The sequence below is a fragment of the Hypanus sabinus genome, chromosome 7, assembly GCF_030144855.1.
Source record: "Hypanus sabinus isolate sHypSab1 chromosome 7, sHypSab1.hap1, whole genome shotgun sequence".
NCBI lineage: Eukaryota > Metazoa > Chordata > Chondrichthyes > Myliobatiformes > Dasyatidae > Hypanus > Hypanus sabinus.
Genome location: NC_082712.1, coordinates 89,610,417 through 89,637,542, shown reverse-complemented (window position 1 = coordinate 89,637,542; position 27,126 = coordinate 89,610,417). Strand labels below are relative to the sequence as shown.

The following is a 27,126-nucleotide window of genomic DNA, read 5'->3' as shown; positions in this document are numbered from 1 at the left end:
GAAGCTCCCTCTACACTGTCCCATCACACACTCCCGGGGTCAGACAGAGAGTGAAGCTCCCTCTACACTGTCCCATCACACACTCCCGGGGTCAGACACAGAGTGAAGCTCCCTCCATACTGTCCCATCACACACTCCCGGGGTCAGACAGAGAGTGAAGCTCCCTCTACACTGTCCCATCACAACTCAAGCCAAGGACAACATTCTGCTCCCCTAGCAGGGATGGTCCTGACCCTCTGAGAGGGAGCTGAGCTCCATGATACAGATGCAGAGTCAACATACATAGCAGGGAAAAGGCAGAGTTTGAGATAATGACAGTGGTCTGATTTATTACAATCAAGGTGAGGCGGAAGGACTGAGGCTTGGTTCTGGGGTCTACCGGTTGGACTTGACATCCCGGGAAGGTGTAGCCTCTGCTATATAAACACCAAGTGGCTGTCCTCTGCGATGCCATACTGGGTCTTGTGTTCCTCGAACAGGCGGGTGAGGTGATCCAGGTACAGCTTGTGGAGTCTCTCGATGTCGCTGTGGGAGGGGCTGAGGTTCTGCTCCACTGGAATGGGTTTGCCCACTGGGAAAAGGAAAGGCACAGGAGGGAGGAGGTGGGAATGATGGACAGAGGGGGAGAGAAACAGAATGGGAGTGAGAGATAGGGAAAGAGGGGAGGGAGAGAGAAGGGAACAGGGAGGGAGACAGAAGAGGGAAAGGCGGAGGGAGAAGGGGGAAAGTGGCAGATAAAAGAGATGGGAAGTGGGAAGAGGGAGATGGAGAGTAGGTAAATGGAGGGATATGGAGAAGGAGAGTAGGAGAAGGGGGTGAATGAAAGGAAGATGGGAGTGGGATGGGTGGAGAGTAGAAGAGAATAAAGGAAAAGAAATGGAGAGAAAGAAAGGAGGAAGGGGATAATAGGAATATTGAAGACGAACAAGGATGACAGAGGAGACAGACAAGGGTGATGATAGAGTGTCATGGAGTGAGTGTTCAGAGATGAGTGTCAGAGAGACGAGGGTTGGGGTCAGAGAGGGTTCAGGGGCAGAAGGAGGTTCAGGGATGGCGTACAAAGAGAAGGTCACAGAGTGAAGGATGGGTCAGAGGGTCAAGGTTAGAGAAAGGGGGTCAAGGGTCAGAGTGCAGAAGAGAAAAGTGTCAGAGGGCGTCATATTGAAACATTTGCCCACTTGCTATTCGAACCTCCTTCACCCAGCAGCCCTCCCTGCCTTCACCCTGTGGCTGCCTACTGTTGGAGAGCAATCATGTCTGCCCCGTGGTGGCCTCACCCTGTGCAAGAGGGTCCAGATTGGGGACGGGAGACACCAACAGTGGTGGTTAAGAGGGTCTGGACCATACCCTGCCTCCCAATCTCACTCTCCTCCCTCCTCCACCATTCCCCCTCTTCTTGCTCCTCCTCACCCAACCTGCCTCCTCTCCACCTCATCCCAGAGATTCTCCCAAATCACCACAACTCTCCCTCCCTGCCTATCCTTGCCATCTTCCCTCCTCTTCAGCCCAACACCCCCTTCCCTCCCTCCATCTCCATTAGTGCTCGAAGGCCAGCAATGTGGACTGAGGAATGTCGGGCGGTCCCAGGTCAGTGCACGAGGGCTGGTCAAAGTTCGAGCCATGGGGTCCCGTCATCAGCTAGGCCAATGTCAGTTCTGAAGACTGAAGCAGGGATGAGAGAGGTCAATTGGATGTCCAGAAGTTATTGACTGATGGCCGAAGCCTGGAGACCCAGAGGCCTATTCTGGTTTTGGAGGGCTGTCCACGTGTGTGGTTGGGAGAGATGGAGGAACAGAACTTGTTTTGCTGTTGTTGTTTGTCAGGCTCTGTTATATCACTGAGCATTGTGGGCAGGCTATGTTGGTCCCAGAATATGCATTGACACTTGTGGGTTGCCTAAAGCATGGTATCAGGTATGCTAGCTGTTAATGCAAATGACACGTTTCACTGTACAGCGTGTTTCAATGTACGTCATTATGTGCCGTGTTGTATGATGTAGGCTTTCCATGACCATGATTGTTACTGGTAATTCTTTCTGCTAAAGTGGTTTGCCATTGCCTTCCTCTGGACAGTGTCTTTGCAAGACAGGTGACCCCAGCCATTATCAATACTCTTCAGAGTTTGTCTGCCTGTTGTCAGTGCTTGCATAACCAGGACTGTGATCTGCACCGGCTGCTCCCATGGCTTCATGTGACCCTGATCAGGGTGCAGGGGGATAAGCAGGTGCCATATCTTGCCCAAAGGTGACTGACAGGCTGGCAGAAGGAAGGAGTGCCTTTGTATATCCACCTGCCAAAAAAGTTGAATCTGCTTGATTCCTACATCCTCCTCATCTATTCTTCCCCTCTCCTGAATCACCACAACTCTCTCTCCTTCCTCACCTTTCCTACCACTTCTGCCTCCTTCTCCCTCCCTACACCTCTTCCCCTTGCCACATCCCTCTAATCCCCTCCTCATTCTCCCATGGGAACTGGATAGGGCTGAGGATGGGGCAGTTAGTATGCGTCGATGCAGCGTGGGGTGAGACTGTGAGGAAAGACAGGCAGATGATGGCAAAATTGCACTCAGTGGGATGAGTTGAAGTGTAACATGGGGGCAAATCGAAAAGGGTGATTAATTCAGGACTGTAGGTGTTATATTTGAATGCAAGCAGTATACGGACTAAGAGAGATGATCTTGTGGCAGAGTTAGGGATTTCCAGATACAGTGTAATAGGTATCACTGAGTTGTGGCTGAAAGATTATAATTAAGAGCATTACATCCAAGGATACACATTGTAGCGAAAGGCCAGGCAGGTAAACAAAGGGGGAGGCATGGCTCTGTTGTTAAAAAAATTGTTTCATAGGATCAGAATATGTAGATCCCAGTGGGTAGAGTTTAAAAAATTGCAAGACGAACAGACCCTGATGGAACTTGTATACAGGCCTGCGAAGAGTAGCCAGGATGTAGGATACAAATTTCAACAGAAAAGATAAAAGGCATGTAATAAAGGCAATGTTATGATAGTCACAGGGGATTTCAATATGCAGGTAGTTTAGTTGGTGCTGGATCTCAAGAGAAGGAATTTGTAGAATGCTTACAAGATTGCTTTTAGGAGAGCTGAAGATTGAGCCCACTAGAGGAATGACAATTCTGGATTGAATGTTGTGTAATGAAAAAGATTTGATTAGGGAGCTTAAGATATAGGGACAGTTGGGAGACAGTGATCACAAAATAGATAGAATTCACACTGCAGTTTGAGTGGGGTAAGATAAAGACAGATGCATCAGTATTACAGTGGAGTAAAGGGAATTAGAGGCATGAGAGAGAAGCTGGCCAAAGTTTATTGGAAGAGGATATCAGCAGAAGATGACAGCAGTGCAGCAATGGCTGGGATTTCTGGGGACTTAGAAGGGGGAAGATAAATACATCCAAAAGATGCAGAGGTATTCTAAAGGGAGGATGAGGCAACCATGGCTGACAAGGGAAATCAAAACAGCGTAAAAGCAAAGGAGCAATATGGCAAAAATAGTGGGAAGTTGGAGGATTGGGAAGCTTTTAAAACCAATAGAAGGTAACTAAATAAGCTACAAGGAGGAAAAAGATTAAATACGAAGGTACGAGAGCCAATAATATAAGAAAGGATATCAAAAGTTGTTTTTCCCCTAAGTACATACAGAGTAAAAGAGGCAAGTGGAAATCAGACAGCTGGAAAATGATACTGGTGAGGTAGTAATGGAGTCAAAAAAATGGCAGACTTATATTGAATTTTACCTCAGTTTCCACTTTGGAAGACACTAGCAGAATGCAAGAAATTTGAGAGTGTCGGCGGGCAGAACTGATGTAGTTGTTATTACTAAGGAGAAGGTGCTTGGGAAGTTGAAAGGTTTAAAGGTAGCTAAGGAGGAACTTATTTAGCCAGAGGTTAGTCAATCTGTGGAATTCGTTGCCACAGATGGCTGTGGAGGCCATGTCATTGAGTATTTTTATAGCAGAGTTTGATAAGTTTTAATTAGACTCGACATCAAAGGTGATGGGGAGAAGGCAGGATGGGATCAAGGGGAATGACCAATCAACCACGATGGAATGGCAGAGCAGACTTGAAGGGCTGAATGGCCTCATTCTGCTCCTATGTTTTATGATCTAAGATGCCATTTAATGCAAGATATTTACCTCAGTGCCGATTCCTGCCTCAAACCCATATCTCCATAGCCCTCCATAACCCTACTATCCATGCACCTATCAAAACTTCTCTTAAATGTTGAAATTGGGCTTGAATGCACCACTTTCACCCGCAGCTCATTCCACACTCTCGTGACCCTCTGAGTGGAGAAGTTTCCCCTCATGTTCCCCTTTAACTTTACACCTTAACCCATGACCTCGAGTTGTAGTCCCACAAAACCTCAGAGTAAGTGCAAGGAGGCTTTTTTCCACTATCTATAACCCTCATAATTTTATATACCTCTATCAAATCTCCCCTCAATCATTTACATTCCAAGAAATAAAGTTCTAACCTATTCAGTCTTTCCTTTTCACTCAGATCCTCCAGTCCTGACAACATCTGTACTCTTTCAGTCTCATTTATATCTTTCCTGCAGGTAGCTGATGAAAATGGCACACAATTAGGCCTCACCAACATCTTATACAGCCTCAACATAGCATCCCATCTCCTGTAATCAATACTTTGATTTATGAAGTGCAATGTGACATATGACCCTATCAACCCGTGATGACGCTATTTTCAATGAATTATCCCTGTTGGCTTGGTCTTGACTTCCTGCTGCCTCAGTAAAGCAGCCAGCATTATCAAAGACCCTCACCCAAAGAATATTCATTCTTCTGCCCTCTCTCATAGGGCAGAAGGTACAAACTCTAAAAGCAAGTACCTCCAGGCTCCAAGGACAGCTTCTACCCTGCTGTCAAAAGTCAATTGAATGGTTCCCTAGTACAATAAGATAGATTATTGACCTCACAATCTACCTCAGTACGACCCTTGCACCTTATAGTCCACCTGCACTCTAATCTAAGGGTGGCACTATAGCATAGTGGTTAGCACAACACTTTACAGTACAGGAGATCGGAGTTCAAGTCCCACCGCTCCCTGTAAGGAGTTTGTATGTTCTCCCCTTGAGTTTCCTCCCACAGTCAAAAGTTGTACCAGTTGGTAGGTTAATTGGTCATTGTAAATAGTCCCATAATTCGGCCAGAGTTAAATCGGGGGATTGCTGGATGTCATGATTTGAAGGGCTGGAGGAGCCTATTCTACGCTGTATCTCAATAAAATAAATAAACAACTTCTCCACAGCTGTAACACTTCATTCTGCATCCCTTTATTACTACCTCGATGTGTTGATGTGGTGAAGTAATCTGTACAGATGACATGCAAAACAACATTTTTCACTGTACCTCAGTTAATAAACCAATAACAACATTGGGTCTCTTTCAAGTTGTCAGCCATTAAGTCCAAAGGGCGAACAAGAGAAGGATTAGTTTTCCTTGTTACACGTACACTACTGTGCAAAATTCTTCGGCACATGTATGTAGCTAGGGTGCCTACGACTTTTGAGTAGTAATGTATTTGTTAACATGGAGAGGAGAGCAAGTTTGTAAGTCTGGCAGGAGTAAAGGATGGTGAGGGTGGAGCACTATGGGAGGGGTGTGGGACTGGTGGCAGCGGAGTGCCAGAGGCGGGGGTGGGGGTGGCTGCAGACACACCCAGCATTGAGGCAGCAGGCAAGGTCATTTAATACCAAACAATTGGTTTACAGATCATTACAGAATGTCACTCGAGTGCTTCCCACTCCCTCCCCTCTCCCTTTTCCCACCCATGATTCCCCTCTCCCTGCCCCCTTCCCACTCTCAGTCCACAATAGAGACCCAGATCAGAATCAGGTTTATCATCACTCACATCTTTCATGAAATTTGTTTTTTTTTGTGGCAGCAGTAGAGTACAATAAATAAGATTACCACAGTAGTGTGCAAAAGTCTTAAGCATCCTTGCTCAATATAGACCTTTGCACAGTACTGAGTGAATTATTATTTGTACACAATAAAAAAAAACTTAATTTCCCAGTGGATAAAAGCAGATGGTTCACCCAGAACCCAGGGTTATGATAGTGAGCTGGTCACAAGCGGTCAGTATTGAACAGAAATCAACGCATTAGCGTTTACCCGCGTTAAGTATGTCTTTATTGAAAACGTGTTGCTGTACATCCAGACTTCGAAACATACTGTGAAATGCGTCGTTTGCGTCAGCCTGGGGTGCCCTGTAGTGTCGCTACGCTTCCAACGCCAACATAGCATGCCCACAAATCACAAACTTAACCCGTAAGTCTTTGGACTGTGGGAGGAAATTGGCGCTCCCTGAAGAAACCCACGCGGTCATGGGGAGAACGTGCAAATTCCTTACAGATGGCGGAGGGAATTGAACCCCCCGATCTTGCAGCTGGCTGTAATGCATTTCACCGCCTCTACAATGAATATCTGACCACTTATTCTGAGACTGTGACCCCTGGTTCTAGATTCCCCAGCCCAGGGAAACAACACCCTCCTTAGACCCGACCGAGCCCAGAGAATGCTAGATGTTACTGTGGTGCTGAGATCTTACCGACAGTGTAGATAGGTTTTCTGAAAGGGATCAGACCGAAGCTGTACTGGAATATGCCGCGGGCATGGAACAGTGGCATTGCCAGCCCCATCATCTTCTGCAGCCTCTCCTGGACTACCCGCAGTGCGGATCCCGGGGGGTTCTCCACTTGGTTAAACAGCTCATTCTCACCAAAGGAAAACACTGGCACCAGCTGAGCCCTGTGGAGTGGAGAGGCAGGGAGGGGTCACACGGAGGACCCAGCGGCTGTGAAACGCATTGGCTCTGTTTACCACCACCCACCCCTCCTGCTTCAGAGTTCAGGCTGTGCTTGACGACAGCACCAATGGCTGAATAGCCGATACCCACGCGTTCTTTCCACACAACACTGTCGCCACGGCAGGAAGGCATAAGAGCCAATCTTATCTGAAGGGTATTGGAGGATGCATCCCCGATGCCCCCCCCCCCCAGCTCATGGGCAGGTCTCAACTCAACCCCACCCTCTCACTCCTTCCTTCCCTCTTCCTCCCTTAAGACTTCATGGGTGGTCGGCACTTCAGGGAGGGGAGGCCGCCCATTCAATGCTCCTACCTTCTCCCTCCATTAGTCCTCTCTTCATTCCACATCCCACCCACAAGCCTTCCTTCCTCTTTGCGTATGGAACTTTCCATACCATGTGGGGTAGGAGCACTCTTGGCCCCAGCCCCAACCCCATAGATAAGACACACCCCCAATGATCCCACACTCAATTTCAGTCCCACCCTTCTTACACACTGCCATGACCCTTCCAATGCAGAGCCCAGCCCCTTCTTCTCCTTGCCCTAGCGACACAACAAACCATGCCCCTCACCCCAAAACCACCCAGTTACTCCTGTACTGCTGCTTGTACAAGCTCTGACCCTTGTTAGAGTCCCGCCAGTATGCCCCTCATTACACACTTGCCCTCTTCCCGAGGTGCACCCGTCCTTGCACCTGACACACCTTTTCTTTTCATCCTGCCTGCTTGCCCTACCCATTCTATCAGCTTTCACACCAGCCCAGCATCACTCACTTGCCACCCAGCCCCCTTCTCAGACCCACTCCAGTCCCGCCCCTATCCCCTGCTCCACCCACTTGCTCCAGTCCCACCCCTCTCCCCAGCTCCACCCACTTTCTCCAGTCCCATCCCTCTCCCCAGCTCCACCCACTTTCTCCAGTCCCATCCTTCTCCCCAGCTCCACCCACTTGCTCCAGTCCCACCCCTCTCCCCAGCTCCACCCAGCTTCACCAGTCCCGCCCCTCTCCCCAGCTCCACCCAGCTTCACCAGTCCCGTCCCTCTCCCCAGCTCCACCCACCTTCACCAGTCCCACCCCTCTCCCCAGCTCCACCCACCTTCACCAGTCCCACCCCTCTCCCCAGCTCCACCCACTTTCCCCAGTCCCGCCCCTCTCCCCAGCTCCACCCACCTTCACCAGTCCCATCCCTCTCCCCAGCTCCACCCACTTTCTCCCGTCCCGCCCCTCTCCCCAGCACCACCCATCTTCACCAGTCCCACCCCTCTCCCCAGCTCCACCCACTTTCTCGTCCCACCCCTCTCCCCAGCTCCACCCACTTTCTCCAGTCCCACCCCTCTCCCCAGCTCCACCCACTTTCTCCAGTCCCATCCCTCTCCCCAGCTCCACCCACCTCCAGTCCCGCCCCTCTCCCCAGCTTCACCCACTTGCTCCAGTCCCGCCCCCTCTGCAGCTCCACCCACTTTCTCGTCCCACCCCTCTCCCCAGCTCCACCCACTTTCTCCAGTCCCACCCCTCTCCCCAGCTCCACCCACTTTCTCCAGTCCCGCCCCTCTCCCCAGCTCCACCCACTTTCTCCAGTCCCACCCCTCTCCCCAGCTCCACCCACCTCCAGTCCCGACCCTCTCCCCAGCTCCACCCACTTTCTCCAGTCCCACACCTCTCCCCAGCTCCACCCACTTTCACTCCTCCCACACCTCTCCCCAGCTCCACCCACATTCTCCAGTCCCACCCCCCTCCCCAGTTCCACCCACTTTCTCCAGTCCTGCCCCTCTCCCCAGCTCCACCCACATTCTCCAGTCCCACCCCTCTCCCCAGCACCACCCAATTTCTCCAGTCCCACCACTCTCCCCAGCTCCACCCACTTTCTCGTCCCGCCCCTCTCCCCAGCTCCACCCACTTTCTCCAGTCCCACCCCTCTCCCCAGCTCCACCCATCTTCACCAGTCCAGTCCCTCTCCCCAGCTCCACCCACATTCTCCAGTCCCGCCCCCTCCCCAGCTCCACCCAATTGCTCCAGTCCTGACCCTCTCCCCAGCTCCACCCACTTTCTCGTCTCTTCCCTCTCCCCAACTCCACCCACTTTCTCCAGTTCGCCCCCTCCCCAGCTCCACCCACTTTCTCCAGTCCCATCACTCCCCCCAGCTCCACCCACTTGCTCCAGTCCCATCCCTCTCCCCAGCTCCACCCACTTTCACGTCTCCCTCTCCCCAGCTCCACCCACCTCCAGTCCCATCACCCCCCAGCTCCACCCACTTTCTCCAGCCCGTCCCTCTCCCCGGCTCCACCCACTTTCTCCAGTCCCACCCCTCTCCCCAGCTCCACCCATCTTCACCAGTCCCACCCCTCTCCCCAGCTCCACCCACATTCTCCAGTCCCGCCCCCTCCCCAGCTCCACCCAATTGCTCCAGTCCTGACCCTCTCCCCAGCTCCACCCACTTTCTCGTCTCTTCCCTCTCCCCAACTCCACCCACTTTCTCCAGTTCGCCCCCTCCCCAGCTCCACCCACTTTCTCCAGTCCCATCACTCCCCCCAGCTCCACCCACTTGCTCCAGTCCCGTCCCTCTCCCCAGCTCCACCCACTTTCTCCAGTCCCACCCTCTCCCAGCTCCACCCACTTTCTCCAGTCCCACCCCTCTCCCCAGCTCCACCCACTTTCTCCAGTCCCACCCTTCTCCCCAGCTCCACCCACTTTCTCCAGTCCCACCCCTCTCCCCAGCTCCACCCATTTTCACCACTCCCACCCCTCTCCCCAGCTCCACCCATTTTCACCACTCCCACCCCTCTCCCCAACTCCACCCACTTTCTCCAGTTCGCCCCCTCCCCAGCTCCACCAACTTGCTCCAGTCCCACCCCTCTCCCCAGCTCCACCAACTTGCTCCAGTCCCACCCCTCTTCCCAGCTCCACCCACTTTCTCCAGTCCCACCCCTCTCCCCAGCTCCACCCACCTCCAGTCCCACCCCTCTCCCCAGCTCCACCCACCTCCAGTCCCACCCCTCTCCCCAGCTCCACCCACCTCCAGTCCCACCCCTCTCCCCAGCTCCACCCACCTCCAGTCCCACCCCTCTCCCCAGCTCCACCCACTTTCTCCAGTCCCGCCCCTCTCCCCAGCTCCACCCACTTGCTCCAGTACCACCCCTCTCCCCAGCTCCACCCACTTTCTCCAGTCCCACCCCTCTCCCCAACAAACACTTGCCTCAGTCCCACCCCTCTTCCCAGCCCCGCCCACTTTCTCCAACTTAAGCCCACCCCCTGACCCAGCACTACCCACTTCCGGTGGTCTTGCTCCTTACCATAACCTCTCCCTTCCTTGCCTCAGCCACGCTTCTTTCCCAGCCACACTATTTTCAAGCCCCACGCCATCATCCAAGCCCTGCCCTCTGAACTTGCCCAGTCTTCAGTGCCATCTTGATGAAGCCCTTCCTGGCAAGGAGGCTGAGGGTGAGTGCCCCCGGCCGTGCATCCAGTGACTCTGGGGGGCCACCCACTGCCAATACTGCCACTTGACCCCCACCCGGCTGGCTCAGGATGTGATTGGCGCTCTGCTTGTCTGAGGAGACCAGACCTGTGGGCAGAGGAGAGAGCGACATTGGTGGATGCAACAGTTCTATCTGCCCCCACCCTCCCCAACCACGAACAAACTCCACCCAGTCCCTGCCCGCTCAGAGAAAGCACCCTTCCCTCCCCACCAAGGCAACCCTGAGCATCAAACACCGAGTGCCAGTCGGAATCAAGAAGTCAATTCAGGCACAGCAAGACCCCAGGTGAAGCCCCATATATGTTTGTTAAGGCCCAACATTTCCACCCATCTCAAACAACTCCCCCTAATAGTTACTACCTCAGCCCAAATGCCAGCCCTCTCCCAACAAGCGCCCTAAGTTTTCCCAATAGCCACTACCCCATCCCACCTGACCATTGGCTTGGTGGGAGGAGAGACAATGCGGTGGTGAAGGTTTCCCGTTCAGACTGGAGGCCTGTGACTGGTGGTGTGCCCCAGGGAACAATGCTGAGTCCTCTCTTGTTTGTTATCTATAATTGCGATTTGGATGGTAATATTTGTAACATATACGCTCAAAGTAAATTTATTATCAAAGTACATATATGTCACCATTTTCATTTTCTTGTGGGCATCCACAGTAGATACAAAGAAACACAACAGAATCGATGAAAATCACACACAACAGAGACAGGCGAACAACTAGTGTGCAAAAGACACCAAACTGTGCAAATACAACAAAAACTAATAATAGTAAATAAGCAATGAATGTTGAGAACAGGAATTGTAGTGTCCTTGAAAGTGAGTCCATAGGTTGTGGAATTGGTTCTGTGTTGGGGAGAGTGAAATTATCCATGCTGGTTAAGGAGCCTGATAGTTGGGGGGGATGGGGAATAATTATTCCCGAACCTGGTGCCATCTCATGGTTAGGCTGGGAATGGTAAATGATGCAGAATAGAAAAACCTGTGGTACAGATGCAGCATTCTCTGAAAGTGTAGACGCAGGTAGACAGAGTATTAAAGAAGGTGTATGGTATTCTTGCATTAATCAGTCAGGGCACCAAGAACAAAATTTGGATGTCATATTCAAGCAGGACAAGATGGTGATGCAACGGACGGAGGGGGCAGCAGCATGGCCTCAGTTATAGTGAGGACTAGGCCTCAAGCCGCGGGCTTGCCTGCTGCCGTAATCCAAGTGAGGAGACACTGGAGGTGGTGTAGTGTGGCATCCATGGTCAGTTGAGGCTGGCCTCTCCCATCGATGCTATCCTCCAGAGCCCCATTGGTGGAATGACAGCTTGGATTGCCAAGAACTGTAAAATTTGTGGGACATGTCGCTCAGAGTCTTAGACTATTGATATGTTTTCTTTGTGACTGTTTTTATTTTTGCTCTCTATTTTGAATGTACTGTGTATATTTTGTACCTTGGCCACAGAGGAATGCTGTTTCATTCTGCTGTATCCATGTATAGTTGAATGATCATTAAACTTGATTTCATTTTTTTTTACTTGATCTGCAAATGCTGCATATCCAAAGTTACACACACAAAATGCTGGAGGAACTCAGCCGGCTGGGCAGTATCTGTGGAAAATATTATATAGTGGGCATTTTGGGCCGAGACTCTTTTTTCAGGACTCAGGAAGATGTTGGTGAGATGTCACGTGGAGTGTTATGTGAAGATATATTCACTCAGCCATAGGAAGTATACATTAAGCTGGAAAGAGTGCAAAGAGATTCCCTAGCCCAGGGGTGGTGAATCTTTTTGAGAGCATGTGCCTAAATTGGCGAGAACATTCTAAAAAGTATTATCTTATGCACTATAATTTGATCAACGCTTATCATAATTAATAAATGAGTAACAATGAGTATGAACATGTTTAAGGGAAAGGGATGAGTTCCATTGCTTATTTATGTGTACTCACTGTTTTATCATTAATAAAAGTGTAACAGAGACAGATTGAAATAAGTGGTTTGTCACAGACTAGATGGGCCGAAGAGCCTGTTTCTGTACTGTACTCTTTGACAATTCTAGATAAAGCATTTTAGAATTGTTCAAAATTATTGAAATTACTAATTTTAAAAGAATTTTAAAAACATTGTTTCTGAAAAGTGTTATTATAACTATTTATTACATTTTTTTAAATGTGTTAAAATTGGAGATGGGCCAGAAGTGCTTTATGAGAATGATCTCGGGAATGAAGGGCTTAACATATGAGGAGCATTTGATGGCTCTGGGAATTTCATTGAATCCTACTGGGTACTGAAAGGCCTAGATAGAGTGGACGTGGAGAGGATGTTTCCAAGTCTAAGACCAGAAACCTCAAAGTCAGAATAGAAGGATGTTCCTTCAGAATAGAGAAAAGGAGCAATTTCTTTTGCCGGAGGGTGGTGAATCAGTGGAATTCATTGCCACAGGCGGTGTGGAGGCCAAGTCATTGGGTATATGTATTTAAAGCGAATGTTGATAGGTTCTTTATTAGTCAGGGCATAAAAGGTTACAGGGAGAAGGCAGGAGACACAGGCACATGCACACACACACACAGGCAGATACAGACACACTTGGGCAAACTCAGACACCACAGATAGATAGATGCTCACAGGCCAACACAGACAGGTAGACATCGACAGGCAAGCATGCCCCATCAGGCACAGATGCCCTCAGGCAAACACCTACAGAGGTGTTTGCAAAGGTATGACAGGCAGACACAGACACACAGAGGGAGACTCAGAGGCAGATATCCGGACACACACAGGTGGACACAGAGGCAGATATCCGGACACAGAGGCAGATATCCGGACACACAGAGGCAGATATCCGGACACACACAGGTGGACACAGAGGCAGATATCTGGACTCAGAGGCAGATATCCGGACACACAGAGGCAGATATCCGGACACACACAGGGAGACACAGAGACAGATATCCGGACACACAGAGGTAGATATCCGGACGCACACAGGGAGACACAGAGGCAGATATCCAGACACACACAGGCGGACACAGAGGCAGATATCCGGACACACAGAGGGAGACACAGAGGCAGATATCCGGACACACAGAGGGAGACACAGAGGCAGATATCCGGACACACAGAGGGAGACACAGAGACAGATATCCGGACGCACACAGGGAGACACAGAGACAGATATCCGGACGCACACAGGGAGACACAGAGGCAGATATCCAGACACACACAGGGAGACACAGAGGCAGATATCCAGACACACAGAGGGAGACACAGAGGCAGATATCCGGACACACACAGGGAGACACAGAGGCAGATATCCAGACACACACAGGCGGACACAGAGACAGATATCCGGACACACACAGGGAGACACAGAGGCAGATATCCGGACACACAGAGGTAGACACAGAGGCAGATATCCGGACACACACAGGGAGACACAGAGGCAGATATCCAGACACACACAGGCGGACACAGAGGCAGATATCCGGACACACACAGGGAGACACAGAGGCAGATATCCGGACACACAGAGGGAGACACAGAGGCAGATATCCGGACACACACAGGGAGACACAGAGACAGATATCCGGACACACAGAGGGAGACACAGAGGCAGATATCCGGACACACACAGGGAGACACAGAGGCAGATATCCGGACACACAGAGGGAGACACAGAGACAGATATCCGGACACACACAGGGAGACACAGAGGCAGATATCCAGACACACACAGGCGGACACAGAGGCAGATATTCGGACGCACAGAGACAGATATCCGGACACACAGAGGTAGACACAGAGGCAGATATCCGGACACACAGAGGGAGACACAGAGGCAGATATCCGGACACACACAGGGAGACACAGAGGCAGATATCCGGACACACAGAGGGAGACACAGAGACAGATATCCGGACACACAGAGGCAGATATCCAGACACACACAGGCGGACACAGAGGCAGATATCCGGACACACAGAGACAGATATCCGGACACACAGAGGGAGACACAGAGGCAGATATCCGGACACACAGAGGGAGACACAGAAGCAGATATCCGGACACACACAGGGAGACACAGAGGCAGATATCCGGACACACAGAGGTAGACACAGAGGCAGATATCCGGACACACACAGGGAGACACAGAGGCAGATATCCGGACACACAGAGGGAGACACAGAGGCAGATATCCGGACACACACAGGGAGACACAGAGGCAGATATCCGGACACACACAGGGAGACACAGAGGCAGATATCCGGAGACACAGAGACAGATATCCGGACACACACAGGGAGACACAGAGGCAGATATCCGGACACACAGAGGCAGATATCCAGACACACAGAGGCAGATATCCGGACACACACAGGCGGACACAGAGGCAGATATCCGGACACACACAGGTGGACACAGAGGCAGATATCTGGACACACAGAGGCAGATATCCGGACACACACAGGCGGACACAGAGGCAGATATCCGGACACACACAGGCGGACACAGAGGCAGATATCCGGACACACACAGGCGGACACAGAGGCAGATATCCGGACACACAGAGACAGATATCCGGACACACAGAGGTAGACACAGAGGCAGATATCCGGACACACAGAGGGAGACACAGAGGCAGATATCCGGACACACAGAGGGAGACACAGAGACAGATATCCGGACACACAGAGGGAGACACAGAGGCAGATATACGGACACACAGAGGGAGACACAGAGGCAGATATCCAAACACACAGAGGCAGATATCCGGACACACACAGGCGGACACAGAGGCAGATATCCGGACACACACAGGCGGACACAGAGGCAGATATCCGGACACACACAGGGAGACACAGATACAGATATCCGGACACACAGAGGGAGACACAGAGGCAGATATACGGACACACAGAGGGAGACACAGAGGCAGATATCCGGACACACAGAGGGAGACACAGAGACAGATATCCGGACACACAGAGGGAGACACAGAGGCAGATATCCAAACACACAGAGGGAGACACAGAGGCAGATATCCGGACACACACAGGCGGACACAGAGGCAGATATCCGGACACACACAGGCGGACACAGAGGCAGATATCCAGACACACACAGGCGGACACAGAGGCAGATATCCAGACACACAGAGGCAGATATCCGGACACACACAGGCGGACACAGAGGCAGATATCCAGACACACAGAGGCAGATATCCGGACACACACAGGCGGACACAGAGGCAGATATCCGGACACACAGAGGTAGACACAGAGACAGATATCCGGACACACAGAGGGAGACACAGAGGCAGATATACGGACACACAGAGGGAGACACAGAGGCAGATATCCGGACACACAGAGGGAGACACAGAGACAGATATCCGGACACACAGAGGGAGACACAGAGGCAGATATCCAAACACACAGAGGGAGACACAGAGGCAGCTATCCGGACACACACAGGCGGACACAGAGGCAGATATCCGGACACACACAGGCGGACACAGAGGCAGATATCCAGACACACAGAGGCAGATATCCGGACACACACAGGCGGACACAGAGGCAGATATCCGGACACACACAGGCGGACACAGAGGCAGATATACGGACACACAGAGGGAGACACAGAGGCAGATATCCAGACACACAGAGGCAGATATCCGGACACACACAGGCGGACACAGAGGCAGATATCCGGACACACACAGGCAGACACAGAGGCAGATATCCGGACACACACAGGCGGACACAGAGGCAGATATCTGGACACACAGAGGCAGATATCCGGACACACGCAGGCGGACACAGAGGCAGATATCCGGACACACACAGGCGGACACAGAGGCAGATATCCGGATGCACAGAGGCGGAAGAGGTCACTGGCAGGCTGCTCACCTCCACACATGATGTACTCCCTGTAGAAAGGCACCCTGAACCAGAAGGGCAGCATCAGCAGGTAGGAGGTGAGCCCCGGGAATAGCCGGGAAAAACCGGTTGCCTCGGTGCAGAAGTTCCCGAACGCTCCGGCCACCAGGATGCCGTGGGGATGGAAGCCGAACAGGTAGTTGTATTTTGGGTCCAGTTCTGCCGTCTTCACCAGCTTCGTCATGGTAGGTGGGGTGGAGGTGGGAAGCAGAAGAAAAGTGGGATCGCATTGTCCAAGGCAAACATCATTACTTCTTTCTTCACCCACCTCTCCGACGTCTGGTCTGGAGTCTCCAACACACAGCATCAAAAGCGGATGCAGAGGGCTGCAGACCTGGCCAATTCCATCACCAACACAATCCTCCACACCATCGAGGACAGCTTCAAAGTGCTGTTCCCCTGTGGTGTGCCCGCGGCCGCTCTCAGACAGTCTGGATTTGGCGGGGGATATCTCTGCGTGCAGAGCAGAGGACCTAGGAGCACTGGGTGGTGGGCAGGGCAGTAAAAGGATGGGGTAGGATCCCAGGGAAGCAGAGAGACTGGAAGGGGAAGGCAAAGCTGTTTATTCCCACTGTCCACTACCTTGTTCCGTCCCACACTGCAAGCCAGCTTTGGGGGGCAATCAGTAGGGGGGGCAATCTCTCCAACCTCTCTCAGATGTTACTGCCTAACGAGCCCACCACCCAATTACACCCACGTGACCAACAGACCTACTAACCTGTTTGTCTTTTGACTGTGGGAGGAAACCAGAGCACCCAGAGGAAAACCACGAAGTCAGGGAGAGAGCGTACAGACTCCTTACAGGCAGCAGCAGGAATTGAACTTGTGTCACTGGTGCTGTAAAGCATTATGGTGACCAATACACTAACGTGCTGTGCACCCCCCAACATGCCATACGCTACCAATGATGGAGGAGGGGATTGATACGATTCCCTGGTGCTGAAAGTGTCAATCAGTTACAAGATTTAACAAGAAACTTCAGTGGTGAGAAGGTGTGGTCCATAAGAGGATAGGAGTCACATTAGATCATTTGGTCCCTCAAGAATGTCCCGGTCTGCCTGGTGCCTCCTCTGAGGTAGCTTCCCATAGCCCTCAGTTTCCCAATTCTTTAAACTATTATTTATCGCCTGTTTCAGTACCCCGGTGATCTAAATTGTGATAATATTGTGGTTAGCACAACGCTTTGCAGAGCCACCTGCAACATCGGGCTTCGATCCCCGCGGCTGTCTCCAAGGAGTTTGTACGTTCTCTCTGTAATGGTGAAGGTTTCCTCCGGGTGCTCTGATTTCTGCCCATATTCCACAGATACGCCGTGAGGGCTATGGAGTTGTGGGCATACTATCTCAGCATCAGAAGAGTTGCAACACTTACGCCCCCCCCCCACCCCTAGCACAATCCTTGCTGATTCAATTTGACACAAAACAATGCTTTTCACAGTCACTGCATGCATTTACCCGCTGAAATTTGGGGAAAGGAGAGGGGTGGGTGGCAGTGTCCAGGATTTCGATCGGTCACCTCCACCGCCGATAACTCACCGTAATGGGGAAGTATTCGCTGAAGCATCTCCAGATGACCCAGTTTCGGACCCACGCTGACCTCCGCCCGCCGCTAGATGGCGTCTCTCGGTCCAGGTAGAGCCAGCCAGCGTAGAGCACGGCAGCGAGCCAGTAGTCGGTGAACAGGAGCAGAACAAAGGCGACGAGGCAGCACTGGGCTAAAGGCAGAAGTTAAAGCTAGTCTTCCACCTCCCTTTTGTGCCTCCCCCTGACTCTCCCATCTCCGATGAGAACAATCCCCAATTCCCCCAGCTAACCTCAACCCTAGTAAAGGCACAACACAGTGCATGTGGTCAGACAGCCTTGTCTGTATCTGCTGTCTTGACCTATCCTAAAGAAAGGGCACCAGCATACCTACTTTCTTAGAAGATTGGGGAAGAGAAAAAGAAATGTAGGAGGCATGTCTTCAAAAACTGAACAATCATCTACATATGAACAATGAAAACCGTTCTGGCTGGTTGCATCAAAGTTTGGTACAGAAACTCCTCTGTACAGGACCATAAGAGACTACAGAGAGTGGTGGGACTCAGACAGTTCCACGCTGGGTGCAGCTTCCCCCCCCATTGAGGAGATCAGCAAAGCAGCGATGTCTCAGGAAGGTGATGTGTCCAAGATCAGGGAATCTCTCCATCCAGGCCAAACCTCTACTCAGTGCTGCCACCAGGCAGGAGGTACAGAAGCCTGAAGGCCCACACCTCAAGACTCAACAACGGCTTCTCCCCACCGCCTTCAGGGTCTTGAGCTCACCTAAAAACCCTATCATTACCTCCATCTACATTTCTTTTTCTCTCCTCATCTTGCTCTAGTGACATTACGTTTGTTTTCATCGAACACCTCTGCCCACCCTTCTCTTCCTCCCATGCTCCACTCTCCTGTCCTATCAGATTCCTTCTTCTGCCTTTACCTCTTCCACCTAACACCTCCCAGCTTCTCGCTTCATCCACCACTTCCCCCACCCGCTGGCCTTTCCCTTCACCGGGTCTCACCTAACAGTCTGTGCTCCTACCCAGAAGGGTCTCGGCTATGCAGGTCATTCCCCTCCATAGATGCTGAATGACCAGCTGAGTTCCTTCAGCATTTTCTGTGTGTTGCTCTGGATTTCCAGCATCTGTGTTTCTGTTTGGGTGGCAGAGTAGAGATGAGTCTCTACCAAAGGAGGTGTGAGGCTCTCCTTCCTTCTGTTGGCCTGCAGGTCAGCCTTGGGTGAGGTGAGGCACCTGATTAGCCCCCCCCCACCCCCCCCCCCAGGATCAGGATCACATGATGGGAGCAGGTGGTGGATGGTCGTACGAGCAGCCGGTGCAGATCACAAGTCCTGGTTATGTGACCACTGACACCAGGCAGACAATCTCTAAAGAGTGTTGATAATGACTGGGGTCACCCGTCTTGTAAAGACACTGCCCAGTAGAAGGCAATGGTAAAGTATTTCTGTAGAAAAATTTGCCAAGAACAGTCATGGTCATGGAAAGGCCATGATCACCCATGTCATACGACATGGCACATAATGATGATGATGTATTTATGTTTATTTTGTCACAGGTCTTTTATATATATGTATATATTATACATTTTTTTGCATCAGCTTATGTTTGTCCTGTAATGTACTGTGCTGCAAAAAGTTAATTTTCATGGCATTTTTAAGACTATAATACCATTAAGCCATTTGGCCCATCAAGTCCGTTCTGCCACTCCATCATGGCTGAATTATCCCTCTCAACCCCATTCTCCTGCCTTCTCCCTGTAACTTTTGATGCCCGGAATAATCAGGAACCTATCAACCACTGCTTTAAGTATATCCAAAGACTTGCCCCCCACAGTCATCTGTGACAAAGAATTCCACATGTTCTCTGGCTAAAGAAATTCCTCTTTATCTCTGTTCTAAAGGGATGTACATATACTGTGGGGGTATGCCTTCTGGTTCTAGACTTCCCCTACTCTAGGAACCATTCACCCCATGTCCAACCTTTCTTAGACCATAAGGTATAGGAGCAAAATTAGGCCACTTGGCCCATCGAGTCTGCTCCGCCATTTCGTTATGGCTGATCCATTTGCCCTCTGAACCCCAATCTCCTGCTTCTTCTGGTTCAAGAAATTCCTTCTCAATTCAGTTCTAAAAGGACACCCCTCTATTCTGAGGCTGTGTGTTGTCTTAGACTCCCCCACCATGGGAAACATCCTCTCTACATCCACTCTATCGAGGCCTTTCAACATTCAATAGGCCACCCCTCATCTGAATTCCAGAGAGTACAGGCCCAGAGCCATCAAACACTCCTCATATGACAAGCCTTTTAATCCCAAAATCAATTTAATGAACCTCATTGAACCCCTTCCAATGTCAGCACATCTTTTCTTATATAAGGAGCCCAAAACTGCTCGCAACATTCTGTGTGTCTTTCAGTGTTCGATAGGTTTCAATGACTTCAGGAGGGCAAGGAGCGACTACTCCCCGCTGAACATCGACGGCTCCTCGGTAGAGATCATTAAGAGCACCAAATGTCTTGGTGTTCACCTGATGGAGAATCTCACCTGGTCCCTCAACACCAGCTCCATAGCAAAGAAAGCCCAGCAGCACCTCTACTTTCTGTGAAGGCTGAGGAAAGTCCATCCCCCACTCCCCCATCCTCATCACATTCTACAGGGGTTGTATTGAGAGCATCCTGAGCAGCTGCATCACTGCCTGGTTCAAAAATTGCACCATCTCGGATAGCAAGACCCTGCAGCGGATAGTGTGGTCAGCTGAGAAGATCATCGGGGTCTCATTTCCTGCCATCACAGACATTTACACTACACGCTGCATCCACAAAGCAAACAGTATTATGAAGGGCCCCTTGCACCCCTCACACAAACTCTTCACCCTCCTGCCGTCTGGGAAAAGGCACCGAAGCATTCGGGCTCTCACGACTAGACTATGTAACAGTTTCTTCCCCCAAGCTATCAGACTCCTCAGTACCCAGCGCCTGGCCTGACACCAACTTACTGCCCTATTGTCCTGTTTATTATTTATTGTAATGCCTGCACTGTTTTTGTGTACCTTATGCCATCCTGGGTAGGTGTGTAGTCTAGTGTAGATTTCTCTGTGTTGTTTTTTTATGTAGTTCAGTCTAGTTTTTGTACTGTGTCATGTAACACCTTGGTCCTGAAAAAACGTTGTCTCATTTTTACTGTGTACTGTACCAGCAGTTATGGTCGAAATGACAATAAAAGTGAATTGACTTGAGACACTCCTCGTCCTTTTAAATTATGGAAAGTAAAAATATATATATATATATATATATATATACCCTAGGTACAGTATGTACCTACTCCTATGACAATAAACTTGAACATTGACCCTGAATGTTCAGGGATGCAGTCTCCACCTTACAGAGGTCCAGAAAGCTGTGGGGCATAAGGCAAGAGATTCGGAAATGGATCAGGATATACAATGGTGATCCCTCATACGGTTCTATACTCCCGAGTCCTCCTTCGTCCTCTGAAAGGGCAGGGGAACTGACTGATGGCAGGATCTCTCTACCCCCTCCGGAAGGCAGGTCCACTGACCCCATCCATTACACAAGTCATCGCACTGAACTTTAGACACCATGTCGACACGAGCGTTGCGCAACCTGGAGCACTGTGGAGATTTCCTTCACCCAGATCACCACCGAAAATAATATTACTTTCTGCGTATCTCGCTGCAGGCTGGCCAGAGAGTGTGTGTGAGAGAGAGTCAGAGTGACAAAGAGATGGTGAGAGAGAGAGACAGAGAGAAAGAGAGAAAGGGAGGGGGGGAGAGTGAGAGAGAGAGAGAGAGAGAGAGACAGACAGACGGACGGACGGACAGACAGACAGACAGACAGACAGAGCCAAAGAAAGGGAGGGAGACTATGGGGAGAGGGCAAAAGAAAGACGGGTGCGGGGGTGGGATGGACTGACGAAACCCCGGAGGACTTACCCAGACCCAGGAACGAGAATATCCATTGGAAGACCCCCAGAGTCTGCAGCCTGCGTTCCAGGGGGATACGGAGAGGAGCAAACTGGATCCTCATCACGGCTGGAGTGGAGGGGCTGGATCCCGGGTGGTGGGGCTGCTTATGTAGCCTGAATCAGGACGGAACCGCCCCTTCCCCTCCCCGTGTCCGAAGACATAAGCACCTCGGATCAGTCCCAGGCACTGTCCTGAAACTGGCTCGCCGCCCGGTTCCGTTTCGACCTCCGACACCTTCCCTTTCCCACCAATCCCATGTCCAAAGCGAACCTCGGCCCTCACCGCTGGGACAAACCCCGAGCGCGCATTTAATCGATGGCATTGTCCCCTCCCAGTTTCGATCCTGGATTTAATCCCGGTAACCCTCTACTTTCTCAGAAGTCTGCATATATTCGGCATGTCACCTAAAATTTTGTCAAACTTCCACAGAAGCACAGTTGTGGGCTTCCCGGCCATTTGTTATGCCATGGGCCAATGCCAATAAGCCAGGGGCCCAGCGGACCCCGGGCTTGGGAGAGAATCCCGCCGAGTTCCATCACGGCCAGGAGCGTAAAAGTCTACGCAGAGTGGTAGATACAGCCCAGCCCCTCACAGGCAAATCCCTCCCCGCCACTGAGCACATTTACAAGGTGCGCTTCAACAGCCAACACCAAGGACCCCCAGCATCCAGACCATGCTCTCTGCCCGCTGCCGCTATCGGCAAGAAGGTACAGAAGCCCACACTGACAGGTTCAGGAACAGTTATTACCCCGAATCATCAGTTTATTGCCACGGACATGCACACCCAGGGTATAAATACATGAAGATCAGTTCCGTTGAAACAGCTGTACGTTACATCTCACGCGTAAATTGCATAATGAGCATAAATTGAAAACAAAGGAACGTCCATCTATAATTTTCTGTCAGAATCACCTTTTGTTCAGATATTCCCGTATACATACGATCAGACTATGGATATAACCTAACCTTATGTATAGACTTACTGCCTGTTACGCCGCTGGCGTTTAAGACAGCAATGAAGGTCGTCAAAATCCGTCTGTCCTTGGCCGCACACAGATGTAGGAGGATAGTTCATTGCTGTTGATGTGACAGTAGCCTCCAACCTCATGGCATAATGTCGATTTCTGAAACTTCTGATAAATGTACCTTCACCCCCCCCCCCCCTTCACCATTCCTCATTCCCATTTCCCTCTCTCACCTTATCTCCTTACTTGCCCATCACCTCCCTCTGGTGCTCCTCCCCTTCCCTTTCTCCCATGGTCTTCTGTCCTCTTCTAGCAGATTCCATCTTCTCCAGACCTTTATCAATTCCACCAATCAACTTCCCAGCTCTTTCGTTCAGCCCTCCCCCTCTCTCAGTTTCACCAATCGCCTACCACCTTGTAATTCTTCCTCTCCTCCCACACCTTACTCTGACTTCTCCTCTTTCCTCCCAGCCCTGAAGAAAGGTCTCTGCCTGAAACTGTTTACTCTTTACTGAAGATGCTGCCTGACCTGCTGAGCTCCTGCAGCATTTTGTGTGTGTTGCCCTGGATTTCCAGCTTCTGTGGATTTTCCCGTCTGTAACAGTTTTGTTCAGCCTGCCCTGAGCTGAACCTCCGAACCTGGAGGACCGGTAGACCACTCGTGGTCTGGCCTCTACCCTGTGACCTGTTCGGCATGGGTGACCCTACCAAGAGCCAAAGCCAGCTTGGCTCTCTGGTACATTCAGGCAACAAATCTCCAAACTCTCCGGCAAGGCTGTGGCTGTCTGAGGGGATATGTACTGCATAAACGACCTGACTCAGTTAGTTCTACTGTGTTTGATGGGATTGCTTTTACAGTTATGTGTTTTTATTGTATTCTTTATGCTGCATTGTTTCCAGAGTAACAATCACTTCATTGAACACAGAACAGTACAGCACAGGAACAGGCCATTCAGCCCACAATGTTGTGCCAAACCAGCTAAAAAAGTAAATCAAAAAGCCCCAAAAACTAATTCCTCCTACCTGCACAATGTCCAAATGTCTCCATCTTCCTCATATTCATGTGCCTAACTAAATGCCTCATAAAAGCTCCTAATGTCTTTGCCTCTGCCACCATTACCAGGCAGAGCATTCCAGACATCCACTGTCTCTGAGTAAAAACTTACCCCTCATATCCCCTTTGAGCCTTCAATGGATGCCGTCTGGTATTATGCATTTGGAAAAAGATACTCCCCGTCCACTCTATCTGTTCTTCTAATAATCTCGTAAACCTATATCAGATCTCTCCTTCAGCCTCCACCACTCCAGAGAAAACAGCCCAAGTGTATCCAGCCTCTCATGACAGCACAGGCCCTCTAAACCAGGCAGCATCCTGGTACACCTCTTCAGCACCCTCTCCAAAAACATTATCCTTCCTATAGCAGGGTGACCAGAACTGTACGCAGTACTCCAGAGGTGGTCGAACTGGAGTTATATAAAGTTGCAATATAACCGCTTGACTTTTGAACTCAATGCCTCGACTAATAAAAGCAAACATTCCATAAACCTTCTTACCCACCCTATTGTGTTCTGATTTACACTTATGTACTGAAGAATGACAATAAGCAATCTTAAATCTTGAATAAATTGTACATAACATGCCAAAATAAACTTAACAACATTGGAGCAAGTTGAGGGAAAAGTATTCTGAGATTGTGTTCGGGTTTTTCAGGTGAGTTCAAAACCCTGATGATTATGTGGGAGAAGCCGCTGTTGAACCATGAGGTGTGAGTCCTCAGGTTCCTGTATCTCCTACCTGGTGGTAGCATTCAGTAGATGGCATGGCCTGGATGATGGGGTTCCTGATGATGGATGTCAGCTTCCTAAGACATCGCCTCTTGTAGGTGTCCGCAATAGGTGGTGGAGGCTTTACTTGTGATGGAATGGGCCAAGTCCCACCACTCTCTGTAGCCTCCTGTTTTCCTGTGCATTGGAGTTCCTGTACCAGGCTGTGATGTAACCAATCAGAATGCTTTCTACTGTACATCTGTAGACATTTGTCAGTCTTCGATGACATCCCAACCTCCTTAAACTTCTAACAGAGACGCTGGCACTCCTTCATTGGGATAGGTGCCCTCTCTACAGGAGGGTCAAAACAGCAGATGTTTGACCACAGGTGGTATCCTGCACTGTGTTGTCGCCTTGCTAGAATCCCAGAGATGAAGTTAGACAGGAGAATTGGGGATTTTTTTCCAGAGATAAGAGAATCGGGGTGTGGGGAGGCATGACAGGGAGGCGGGAGACGTGCTCTAACTCCTGACGTTAGCCCAGCGCTGTCTGGTCACCTTTGTAATGCTCCTGTTCACTGACTACTGGCTCGTCGCAGAACTCTACGCTGGCCGGCTCTACCTGGACCGAGAGATGTTGTCCAGCGGCAGGCGGGGGTCAGCGTGGGTCTGCAATTGGGCCGTCTGGAGATACTTCCACAATGACTTCCCCATCACAGAGAATATCCTGTGGTGGAGGTGACTGTCAGGAATTCCTACCATCACCGCCCTCCCACCTTCTCCCAAATTTCAGCAGGTAAACAAATGCACAGGAAAGCTTCATTTTGCATCACATCAGATCAGCGAGGATTGTGGTGGGGGCAGCCCACAAGTGTCACCATGCTTCCAATGCCAAGATGGGATGCCCACAACTCCATAACTCTCAATGTGTGTCTATGGAATGTGCATGGATATAGGAACACTGGGAAGAAACCCACGTGGTCACCGGGAGAACGTATAAACTCCTTACAGAAAGAAAGCCTGATGTTACAGCCGGTGCTGTAAAGCGTTGTGCCAACTGCTACCCAACCTGGATCACTGGGCATAATTAAACAGGAGATATATAGATATCTGGAGATACTTTCCAGATTACTTCCCCCGTTACAGTGCGTTCTTCCCTGCAGGAGGGACCGATCAAAATTCAACCCCACACCTCTCCTTTCCCCAAATCCCAGTGGGTAAATGCATGGAATAGCCCCAAGGGAAGGCCCTGCAGCCCAACTGATCCATTCGTGCTCCTCTCCAGCTCTCCTTTCCGTTCCCATCTCCCTCACCAACACACTTGTCTGGTCTCTCCCTAAATGCATCAGTACTCCCTCGCTAGTAGGAGTCACAGGTCCAGCTGGTCCATGCAGACCAAGTTAGTCCCATTTACCCATGCCCCTCTAAACCTTTCCTATCCAAGTACCCCTGTTATGTGTTGTTAATGTATCAATCTCAACCACTGACTCTGGCAGCTCACTCCATGTACGGATCACGTTCTGAGTGAAAATGCTGCCCCTCGTGTTCCTAATCTGTTTCCCTCCTCTCACATTAAAGCTGTGCCCTCTAGTTCTTCATTCCCAACAGTTTAACTGACCATTGTTAATTGCTCAAGTGTGTGGGTGAGGGGGAGAATCAGGAGCTTGATGGGAACATGGAGAAAAGTAAAATGGGATTGGTTTAAGTGGGTAGTTGATCATAGGCGGCGGTTAGTCATCATAAACTTTAACAAAACATACACAGCAGCGTATCCTGACTGGTTAAATCACAGCCTGGTATGGGAACACCAATGCCCAAGAATGGAAAAGTCTACAGAAAGTGATGGATACAGTCCAGTCCACCACTGACACACTTACTGCCACAGGAAAGCAGCATCCGTCAGCAAGAACCCCCACCAACCAGGCCATGCTCTACTCATTGCTACCATCAGAAATATGGTACAGGGGCCTTAGGTCCCACACCATCGGGTTCATGAACAGGAACCCTACAACCATCAGGCTGCTGACCCAACATGGCTAACGAGCACAAGGAAATCTGCTGAAAGACGATGGAAATCCAAGAACCACACAGGAAAACGCTGGAGGAACTCAGCAGGCTAGGCAGCATCTATGGAAATGAATACAACTGACGTTTTGGGCCGAGATCCTTCATCATTCTTGATGAAGGGTCTTGCCCCAAAATATCAGCTGTTCACTCTTTTCCATAGACGCTGCCCCAGCCTGCTGAGTTCCTCCAGCTTTTTGCAAGTACAGCATGGATAACTTCACTCACCTCAACTCTGAACTGATTCCTCAACCAATGGACTCGCCTTCAAGCACTCTACAGCTCATGTTCTCAATATTATTTATTTATCTGTCACCGTTTGTTGGTTTATTTATTTATTATTTGCAGTTTGTCTTCTTTTGCACATTGTTTCCTTTGTCCATCTATTTATGTGCAGTTTTCATTAATTCCATTATATTGCTTTGTGTCTACTGTGAATGCCAGCAAGGAAATGAATCTCAGTATAGTACATGGTGACATATATGTACTTTGATAATGAATTACTTTGAACTTCAAAGGTCCCGTTTCCATGCTGTAGCTCGCTATGGCCCCCTCTAGTGGC

The 27,126-nt window shown here is 50.4% G+C and overlaps 1 protein-coding gene across 2 annotated transcripts; it reads right to left on the bottom strand.

The window, feature by feature from the left end:
• Positions 1–302: 302 nt before the first annotated feature.
• On the bottom strand, positions 303–21,979 carry mogat3a (monoacylglycerol O-acyltransferase 3a). Of its 2 annotated transcripts, none has more exons than XM_059975134.1 (6): positions 21,737–21,975; positions 17,782–17,960; positions 16,217–16,421; positions 10,229–10,403; positions 6,587–6,786; positions 303–571 (listed from the first exon to the last, which is right to left on the bottom strand). In XM_059975134.1, the coding sequence occupies exons 1-6, from the start codon at positions 21,828–21,830 to the stop codon at positions 417–419; spliced, it is 1,008 nt and encodes a 335-aa protein (XP_059831117.1). In that variant the 5' UTR covers positions 21,831–21,975; the 3' UTR covers positions 303–416. The 2 variants fall into 2 exon arrangements, with proteins under 2 accessions (XP_059831117.1, XP_059831118.1); XM_059975135.1 differs by lacking the exon at positions 303–571 and adding an exon at positions 4,448–4,581 and having other exon boundaries at positions 21,737–21,979.
• Between the last annotated feature and the right edge of the window lie 5,147 nt (positions 21,980–27,126).

Coding starts and splice junctions, on each gene's coding strand:
- mogat3a (XM_059975134.1), bottom strand. CDS start 21,830: ATGAGGATCCAGTTTGCTCCTCTCCGTATCCCCCTGGAACGCAGGCTG. Junction 10,404..16,216: donor GGAGTACATCATGTGTGGAG/GTGAGCAGCCTG, acceptor CTCTGCCCACAG/GTCTGGTCTCCTCAGACAAG. Junction 6,787..10,228: donor AAGATGGCACTGAAGACTGG/GCAAGTTCAGAG, acceptor TCCACTCCACAG/GGCTCAGCTGGTGCCAGTGT.